This window comes from Bactrocera latifrons, unplaced genomic scaffold, assembly GCF_001853355.1.
Source record: "Bactrocera latifrons isolate USDA-ARS-PBARC rearing strain unplaced genomic scaffold, ASM185335v1 scaffold_484, whole genome shotgun sequence".
NCBI lineage: Eukaryota > Metazoa > Arthropoda > Insecta > Diptera > Tephritidae > Bactrocera > Bactrocera latifrons.
Window position 1 is genome coordinate 60014 of NW_017537139.1, and position 10437 is coordinate 70450.

At 33.2% G+C, this 10437-nt stretch overlaps 2 protein-coding genes across 7 annotated transcripts in view; one reads left to right on the forward strand and one right to left on the reverse strand.

The window, feature by feature from the left end:
- LOC108973518 (leucine-rich repeat-containing protein let-4) overlaps window positions 1–10437 on the forward strand; it is a 49033-nt gene that overhangs the window by 34795 nt on the left and 3801 nt on the right. For 3 of the 4 annotated variants that reach the window (XM_018940838.1, XM_018940840.1, XM_018940839.1), the window contains exons 2-7: window positions 1269–1488; window positions 1585–2841; window positions 2900–3597; window positions 3873–4011; window positions 5768–5892; window positions 7561–7842. In XM_018940838.1, the coding sequence (XP_018796383.1) occupies window positions 1327–1488; window positions 1585–2841; window positions 2900–3597; window positions 3873–4011; window positions 5768–5892; window positions 7561–7842 (2663 nt within the window). In that variant the 5' untranslated portion in view covers window positions 1269–1326. The remainder of the gene's footprint in view (window positions 1–1268; window positions 1489–1584; window positions 2842–2899; window positions 3598–3872; window positions 4012–5767; window positions 5893–7560; window positions 7843–10437) is intronic. The other variant, XM_018940841.1, reaches the window with a different exon arrangement.
- Window positions 1–10437, reverse strand: part of LOC108973519 (rab3 GTPase-activating protein catalytic subunit) — a 45266-nt gene that overhangs the window by 5886 nt on the left and 28943 nt on the right. The window lies entirely within an intron of this gene.

Consider the following 10437-nt stretch of genomic DNA (forward strand, 5'->3'; position numbering starts at 1 on the left):
GAATTAGAGATGGGCGATTGTCCACAATCGTACTCGTACTGGATGTGACAAAAGTTTGTTATAATGGGAAAAGAAAAAAACATATTTTTTAAATATATTTAATGTATTCAAACTACAAAAATACTCTCTCACTCAATACTAGTTTTCCGGTTTTCACATTTCTACCAACTATAATAAAGATTTATAGTATTCGATAATACAAACATAGACGCAATTACCTGCAGTAGGTAGTCGGTATTCTGCTTCCGAACGCCACGTTTACTCTTGCTACAATTATTCTACTTTAAAAGTTCTTTAATAATTTAACTTTCAATTGATTAAATTTATTGAGACAAAAAAAACTCAAAACTTCAAAAATCATTTCATCGTATTTAACTTCGAGTTTATTTCGTTGCTTTCATTTTTSTTCTGTTTATGATTTTAGTGATACATTTAAAAACTTTACTTACTTTTAATATGCATATTCATTGAAGGATTGTAAAGCAACTTCAAACCAATTCAGATTTTCAATGCTGTCACAGAATATGATTTTATTTTTTCCATTTTGAACATACGCAAGCCATTATTCGAAACAGTTGTTTACTAATGTGACGAAATTTCCAATGAATAAATTTGGTAGCAATTTTATTAAAATTTATAATGAGCTCTGTTTAACAAAAAATTAAAAGGAAGATATTAAGAGATCACAGCAATCCACTTGATGTACTTATGGAATCGTATATGAAATTTATCTTGCATTTACTTTCATGATTGTATTTACGTCTTACTTAACAGATTTATATCACAATATCTACTGAATAAGACGCATTTGTTATGTTGTTACGTTTTGTAAATATTCGTATGGTAAAATATCTGCATTTTATCATAAACCATTTTTTTTCTGTTTTATTCTTATACTTCCGTTATAAAAATAAAGCTAAATTAATTCGTAACAGCAGACTATTTCAAAGGAGAAAGCTTTGGTGCACTTCACGCAATTTCTTTCGATTTTTTTGCGATTTTTTTAGTGTTGWAATTAACTGATGTAATATAGTCGTTGCAGCCGCAATTTTGATCTAAAACAAACATTTCAAAAAGATTATTAATTTGTACGAAAATCACTATCGAGCATGTTTATTTTTTTGACAAAATGACGGCGGTTTAAACAAAAAGTATCGAATTTGATACACAATAGGGATATGAATTAATATAGGTACTTTATTTTTTATTTTATTATAAACTTTCKTTTTGTATATAAATATATTTAATTTACTTATAATTGTTTTCAGAGTAAATTTTCGCAACAAGACAAGCAAGAATTCTTAAAGATTTTTCGACAAATGCAAAATGTTTGCGGATATATATATTTTATTCTTATCGCTCTTACTGGCTTCCGCAATTTCGGGAACAATATCTCAATGTCCTTGGCAAAGAGATATCTTGGAACTACAGACATCTTGCATATGCGCATATAATTTAGGACGAGAGCTTTCTGTTCAATGTGATCAGGTTTGTTTTTAAGTGTATATGGAAATATATTATATTGTATAAATAAATCATAATCACGTTTTTTTTTTGGAAATAACGTTTTTGCTTTTGAAATAGGTGAACTTCTTTTTACTTATGGACGCTTTAAGTATATATGCCACACAAAAACCGATAGATCTACTTTATATCAACAATTCAACAATCAATGAATTGCCAAACAACATCTTCCAAAATCTTAGTGTGCATAATGTACAATTGTCCAGTTGCCAAATAAGAAAAATTCAAAACGGTGCTTTTAATGGCCAAGAAACAATGCTGAAAAATCTCAATTTACAAGACAATTTGTTGACAGAAGTACCGACTAAAGCCATAAATTCTCTAAACAAACTAAACTTGATTGATCTTTCAAAAAATCGTATAACATTTGTATCCAACAGCTCATTCTCAAGTCTAAAAAAATTATCGACCCTGAAGTTAAATGATAATAACGTTACATTAGATGTTGCAGCCTTTAGTGGACTGGACGAAAGTCTTAAAAATCTTAATCTGAAAGGCACAAAACAACGTCATATACCCGAAAGTATACGTGGACTTAAAAGTCTGGCATTCCTTGATTTATCATTGAATGGTATTAAGGAATTACCTGGTGCTGGAGGTATACGTACGTTCGAGGGACTCGATTCATTAACTGCTTTGAATTTAGAACGTAATTTTATACAAAGTTTGGGAGAGACATCATTTGCTGGCATTCGCAAAACACTGAGTTCCCTCAGCTTATTAAATAATTTACTATCCGAATTCCCCATTGGAGCTATACATGCATTAAAGGAGTTACGAGTTTTAGACATAGGTTTTAATTTGCTAACCTCATTACCTGAAGGCGCTTTCCGTGGCAACCCCGGCATTACATTACTGGCCTTAGATGGAAATCCATTAAACACAGTACCTCAAATAGCGTTCGCACATTTAAATTCAACACTTCGTGGCCTATCACTAGGTGGCCGATTTCTACACTGTGATTGTAAATTACGTTGGGTTGCTGAATGGATCCGCAATGGCGACTTGCAAGTAACATCACGCGAGCGTAACCCTCAATTTTGCGGTTCGCCAACAAATTTTCGAGATAGAGGATTTTACTCTATACAACCGGAAGAATTAATCTGCTCTGACGTGCAGAATATATCAAGTATCCTTGAAGATATAAAAACAGAAACATCACTAATAACGCAAACCAACACTACATCGCAAACATCTACCATTACRTCAAATGACAAAATTTACCATCCAGAGTTATTTGCAATAAATACATCTACTACTACGAGCAGTTTACAAGCTTCTACAAAGACAACTACACCACGGCCCACAATAGATTCAGTAAGTAGCTATCTTATATGAGAAATAAAGCTTACTTTTTAATTATATTTGCTTATAGCCAACTAAACCAAGTTCCACAATGCAGCCGGTGGTGGTATCCTCTACATTATCAACTAATCCGACAATCTCTAATGGTGGAAACGCTACTTTAACAACAAAGCCTTCTTTATCTAACATAGGTATCAAAGCAGTAGCAACTAATGCGACAAATAACAGTGCCAGTAATTCGCTCAATAACAACAAGCAATCGGGCACATGGCGACTGAATAGCTCAACAACATCGTCAGTGGTAACACACAGCAAAACGCAAAAGCAGCAGCGTCCACCACTGATACTAAGTTTTCCTCCACAAAGAGACACACGGTTCGACGACACTAATGAAGTACAAGTAAAGAACGCCTTTCGACAAGAAAACTCTGTCATCATTCAATGGGATTCAGATACAGCTAATATACTTGGCTTCCGTGTGGTATACCGCCTGTTCGGCGAAAAGACATTCAAGCAAGGACCACCGCTAGAAGCAAGTGAGCGCGAGTTTAAAATAAAGAATGTTCCAGCTCAAGAATGCATTATTGTTTGTGTAATTTCATTGGAGGAATTGCATGTGACTCCCGAAACGGTGCCTTATCAGCAATGCCGTGAAGTACGTACAGTCGCTTCACAAACTTCTAACATGGACAAAATAACAATTGCAGCAAGTGCGGCAATATGTGGTACAATTATTGTAGCAGTAATTGTATTTATAGCCGCAAGTAGGTAAGGTAATTTTTAATAAATGTATTTAATAAAGTAAAGTAAATTCTTAATTTATAATTATTTCCCACTATTGATCCATTTATAAAGAGCCTGTATAATATCTAGACTTTCTGTTATACACAATAACGCACACCTCTGATTCAGATTATTTTTTAACAATTTTCTTCTTTAAATATTTCCGAGCTATTTATTTATTAGAAACTAGCAGTAATCAACTAAAAATTATGCTTACAAATCCATATATTAATTGCCACATCCTTGAATTTCAAATATAGACGCTCGCGTAAACTCCAGAACACGCAACAGAAGAACCCTTTACCAATTGGGGGATTGCCAGTAGCCTGTTGCGGACCAGCAGGATCCCCTGGGCCACTGGGCTCCATCGCCACTTTATCGGCATTTAATAACCATAAGGTAACAATAGAATAATAATTTAATATATTAGGGGGTTTCGCTTGCTCTTGCAAAACCCTTGCACGGTGCAAGAATTGCATATATTTCCTCTTGGTGCACCGACACAACAACAAACACACGCAGAAAATTATTTGCAATGCTGTAAAATATGTCAGACCAAAACCCATGAAGATTTGCGTGCAATGTTTCGCAAATATATAATTGCAACCCTATTTTAGCTGTAATTTTACATAAAGACATATTACGTCGTTAAATTGTTGAGGAAGGTAAGTTTTAAATCGATTTTATAATTTTTACTTAAATTATAAAGATTTGTTACAGTTTTTTTTTTTGTTAAAAATGTATGCAGAAGGTGCGCCAATTCACAATAGCCATGCATGATAGTCATTCACAAATTGATCGAATCAGCCGTTCATATATCACTAGATTCTGCAATGGGTGCTCTCGTGCCCTTGTATATTACGGTATAGTATTTTTGCAAGAGCAAGCGAATACCCCTAATGTAACGTGTACACATATACCGTCCTCAGACTCATAGTTTTCGAGATATTTCACTTTAAAGTTCCACAATTTTATATGCAATTCACTCTTATTTTATTTTGTTTCGTTGCTTACATGTTGTGTTTTGAAAAAAATATTAAACAATTTTCTGATTAACATATATAGAGAAAATTGTACAAATGGTTTTTGTATCTTATGTTATTTCATAAAAAAGAAGATAAAAAATAATATTCCTTTGTGTCGAATTACTTTCCGCACTGGCGGCATTCGGCCGCGCTTCAAAAAAAAACCCTGATCGGTCCAACACCGGGGGGGGGGTCTGCACTAGCGGCCTTCGGCAGCCCTTCAAAAAAAAAAAATAATAACCCTCATCGATCGAAAACATATATTAATCGAAAGGAGAGAAATACTGAAAAACTTTGCATTCTATAATAAATTTTATAAATTTTTTTTAAATATGAAATAGATTTTTGATTATATTTTCAGGACACAAAGTATGGCWACACTGCTATTTGTCATAAATGTAAACACACAAATCTCTTGAAACTTTGAATGTGCAAAATAGTTTTTAAAGTATATTTATTTTCTCAAAAAATATACAATTAGTATAAATTTTTTATGTATACGAATGTGTACAGTGTAATTAAATGTATATTAATTAAAAAAAGTGTGAAACATAGTGAAATAACGAGCATTGTTTTTACAAGTTTTTTTAACTTTAAAGTGAAATATCTCGAAAACTATGAGTCTGAGGACGATATTTTTCAATCCTGAAGACCTCCGCTATCCATCCGTAATCTTGCMGCTAAGCAATAATAAGTTCTTTTCGCTTTAAAAAGTTTGTATAATAAACTGAAAACGTGAAAAATTAATGTCGCGAAACATAAATTTGAATTAAAAAAAGTAAAAGTTTATTATTATTTATTCGTTATATATTATTATATTATTTGTTGAATATTTTCTTAACAATATAATAGCAAAGACCACGAAACATTTTTTGGTAAATCAAAATTGTGATAATATATAAAATATATGGAGTTATTTTCTTTTATTTTAAGCAAATTACAACTTATACTATATGCATCAATAATAATCATCAGTAATAATCATTTTGGTTTTGAGCACAAAAATATTTTTATGTAACTAAGTGCGATACTTTTGTAGTGTGAATAAGTAGGAAAGTAATTTTACTAAATTTTTTGTAGTTTTAATAATAAAATTATATCAGCATATACACATATGTTTCTTACAACAGGAATGGGATCAAATGTCTGCATATAGCGGTCGCTCTATTCCACGACCACGAATATATTCCGTAGATAATCAAGAGGATGTGCGAAGTCATTTTTCTGCTATGCCTGGGAAAGTTGGTAAAGCGAGGTAAGTTCTTTTTTATAAACTTAAAATCTTTAATATCAACATCACATTTCCCGTGCATCGAATATTTAATTGAATGATGTTTGAACACATTTCCCCGACCTCTAAAATGATGCATCGACGTATTATTGAATCCGATATGAGCATTTAAAACCAAACTGTTTTAATTAAAAGGATAAGTTTATTAATACAACCTGCACCATACTTTGATATCASGCTCCTAAGGTTGTTGAATGATTGAATTCTTCGCTTTTACAAATTCACATCTAGAACTTTAATTTCCATGTTAATTAGGTAGTGCATTCAAATCATTGTATAAACCTACAAGTAACAAATCCTATCATTTTCACCCATACCTACACAGTCGAAAGCTTGTAGAATGACAGAAATTACATTAAGAATGCCATAGAATGAGGGAAGACTGAGGGCAAAAGCCCAGGCAGTTCGTTAGGGTTTCCTAAATATTCTACTACTAAAACAGTCAAATGSCTTAGAAAAGGCACGAGTGTGTTACCGTGTCATGCTATCCAATTTATTAATTTAAGTACGATTTTGTTAAATTTTCAAATATATTTCGTCTCTTTGTCTCTTTTCTATTTTATTAAAAATATTTGAAGAATCTATCTTTTTTGTTTAAATTACTACAAATAGTTTTGTTTAGTTTTGTATATTTAATATGTATGTATGAAAATAGGCCTCTTGGCGAATCTAACACCCAAAAAATATTGCCAACGCGCCTTTACTGCAACCTCTTTACTATTTTTAAGGCCTTTTATTTAAATCTCTGTGTCGAAAAATCAACTAYGTATTTCGATCAGGTGATCTCAGCTGTTGACGGCCATATGATTCTTTTATTACTTGTATGTTTCTACAATGATTTAAGCTATCGAYACAGTTTTTTTTATAGTTCTAATAGTAGTAATATAATATTATATTCGCCTTTTCATATCAACGTTCAATTGAAAATATCATACGGCCAGCATCAATTTTTCTTGATCTATAATGAATTCACTTGTTAGTCTAGTAGAGCCCTAAAAGCGCCTAATTTAAACATTTAATCTGGGAGTAAGGAAAGAAAGGACCAAATCGCTTTCTATTAAGTTTCATTAATATTGTGCTTCTGTGTATAAAACATACATCTGTGTTATTATTAACATTTTGATACAAATGGTTACTCAATACATAAATGTTCAAGCAGACTGCCTCGAAGGTTTCGACACATACTAATAAAATAAAATTATTAATGGTGGTGTACTGAAATTATGATTGACAACAAATCGAGGATTGTATTTGATACATTCAAAAGATTAGAATTTTTGAAAATCGTATTTAAAATCTCTTCTCATTCAATAGTACTTAGATTATCGCAGTATGATTCATTTCAAAACCACCATCTAAAAAGAAGCGAAAAATAAAGCTTGATTTGTTTTAATTTTAATTACGTTGTGCAATCCTAGTAGCTTCCTCAGAAATGCCAATAAATTATATATGATTGGCATTATCTTTCAAAACATCTGGAAACACACAATAATAAAATTTTTTTCTTGATTTTAGTATGAAAAGTATTTCATTGAAAGTTATATGACTAATAAGTGTTTTTTAAATTCTGTATTTCAATTCTTGTGATACATAATCCTCCCTCTAAACTAATACAAACTGGTGTTCAAACAGATCAATAGCTGATGGTCAATCCCAAAACAGTTTCTCAAATAATTCACATCGCGGCTATTTAGGCGCAGCTTTTCCAACTAATTTGATTAACTCTCGACCAGAACTTCGACAATCCAGGCAGTCTTTAGCAGCCGCTTCGGAACGTTTATCGCGTGCTTCATATGCTGGTTCCATGCATGGTCCAACCAGCATAACTTCAAGTACCAGGCGTTCACGTCCACGCTCGAGATCACGCGAGCAACTCAATTCAACACATATACATAACCATAGACCTGGTAGCCGGTAAGTAATAATGTTATAATATATGGGTACATACAGAAGTTTGATCAATGTTTTTGTCAACCAAAAGATTTTAAATTATAAACATATAAACTTTTCAAACACGTATTCCATAGATACTATTCGATAAAAAAAATACTTCTTTAGCATATTAATATCTAAGCTCACTGTTAAATAAAATCAAGCATTAAAAACAAACACTAAAATTCAACACCATTTTTGATTTGAGGTTTAAAGTTATTCTGAAGAGCGGCGAAATTCTTTCCGAGAATTAAATTAAATCATTTTAATTTATACTCTTGCAACCAATTGCTACAGAGATAGAGTTATATACATACATATAAATTATGAGGATGACGAGAAAAGTTGTTATCCGGTTGACGGTCTGTTTGTCCGTCCGTGCAAGCTTTAACTTGTGTAAAAATGAAGATATCTTGATAAAACTTGGTATGTGGGTTCCTTAGTGCAAAAAAAAATTTCGAGTTCGTAGGTGGCCATAATCGGACCACTGCTACGCCCACAAATCTCCTTTAACCGAAAACATATAAAGTGCTATAGTTAAACATTAAATTCGATCAGCAGGTTGATGTTTTACACCTTAAAGTAAAGGCAAGAGTAGTTGAAAAATGTTCGGTTGCACCCAAACTTAGAACTTTCTTACTTGTTCATTTTGAAATTATTTATATKATATTGAAACCACACTCATTTATAAACACGAAATGTTAGTGTGTATGTTTATTACCTCTTCACGATTAAATGGCTGGAGCGATAAAAATAATAAAATTTCTTATTCCCATAGGAAAATCGATCAAAATGAACTCGCTGGTAATGTATGAAGATCTTTGTACATAACTTTTTCAATTAAAACACGATACTTAAAAAGATGCCCAGGTTAAGTAGGTACATACCCCACTCAAATAATTAATAATTTTGTTTCTTGTCTGTTATACCATAATTTAAACAAAATTAGTTTTCGAGTTTACAAGAAATCCTGGCAAGTGGTTGTGCATACAAATTTCTATAAAATTGGCGTTCTCCCTCAATATAAATAAAAGTCAAGGACAAACTCTAAACTCTTGTTCGCAGGTGTTGAGAGCAAGAAATCTTTTCTGCCCGTCATACATTTTTTTTGATCTCTCCTATGCTTAAAATTCAAATTATTTTGATTATAAAAAGGTGAATAGTCATTATTTCTACTGTTAATACGGAATTTACTCTCCTTAATAAACCGCGGGCAAAGCTAGTACTTTGTATATTTGGTCGTTCATTAAGTAATTTCCTTTATTTAGTGCAATTTAAATACGACTGTTTTATTGTGTAGCGTGAACGGTTACTTTAGACAAATTTAATCTTTCCCCMATCTCTCGATTTTTTATTCGACGAGTTGCCTCGACCAACGACTTGGTTTTATCCACATCTGCATCAAGATGTCTTCCTAGACGTGTTGCATCCTATTGGTCAAAATCGCCGGAATGAAATTATGCAAACGAAGTTTGGCATTGCCGTTCGGTCAACACATCTTCTTCGTAGTTCTTCTTCTTAATTGGCGTAGACACCGCTTACGCGATTATAGCCGAGTTAATAACAGCGTGCCAGTCGTTTCTTCCTTTCGCTACGTGGTGCCAATTCAATATTCTAAGTCCAGTCTGGAGTAAACAGAACTAACGGTGCGGGTGTTGAGACCGATGATATCAATAACATCTAAAACACTGGAGACGTGTCGTTTTTCGATCCGGAGACAGCCAGGTAGCTGATCAGCCTCAACCCATTTGGGGATGTTTCCTCATGGAGGCTGAATTTACCGACCATAGCGCCAAAGATACCTTCTTTGCCCACCCTGGCGTTAAAGTCGTCAAGCACGATTTTGACATCGTGGCGGGGGCAGCTCTCATAAGTGCTTTCCAAGCACTTTATTTTTACGAGGAAATCAACCAGCTGGGCAGCGGCACTTTCCCAATTAAGGGACCGAACATTCCAGGTGTATGTCCTCAATTCGTAGTCTTTATTTCGTTTGCCATGGTCGTCATCAAAAGATGGGTCTCTCATCCGGGGCTGGTTGCTCCTTCTCATTGGGGGTGTTTTTTTACGTGGCGGGTCCCAAACCCAGCGCACAAGCCTATGCAATGAATGTTTCACCTTCTCACTTTAGCTCGCCTTCAAACGGATGTTCTTAGCTACCCAGAGGATATTTGGTCAAAGACCGGAAGTCATGAGATGCTTGAGTCACATGTAAAAGAATCGTTTCTGGCCACTCCCAAGTGAATGGCGGTCAGAGAACTTTCCTCACTTGCGTGAACTTCTACACATGACTCCTCCTTCGCTGTACACGTTGTACATACAGTGGCTCAAACGCATAATCGGACAGTGGTTTTTTATACGAAAATTTATTTTAWTTGAAAGAAAAAAGCCAGAAAAAAGAACAACAATGATTCAATTTTTATGGTGAGTATTCTCCAATCTCTCCTTTTTCATACAATAAAAAAAAACAAGAATAAATTCATTTTTACAAAACAAATTTAACAAAAGCAAAATAAATCAGAATTCTTTAGCACAAACAAATAATCGGACACTAAACAATATTGTCATAATAGTGCAAAA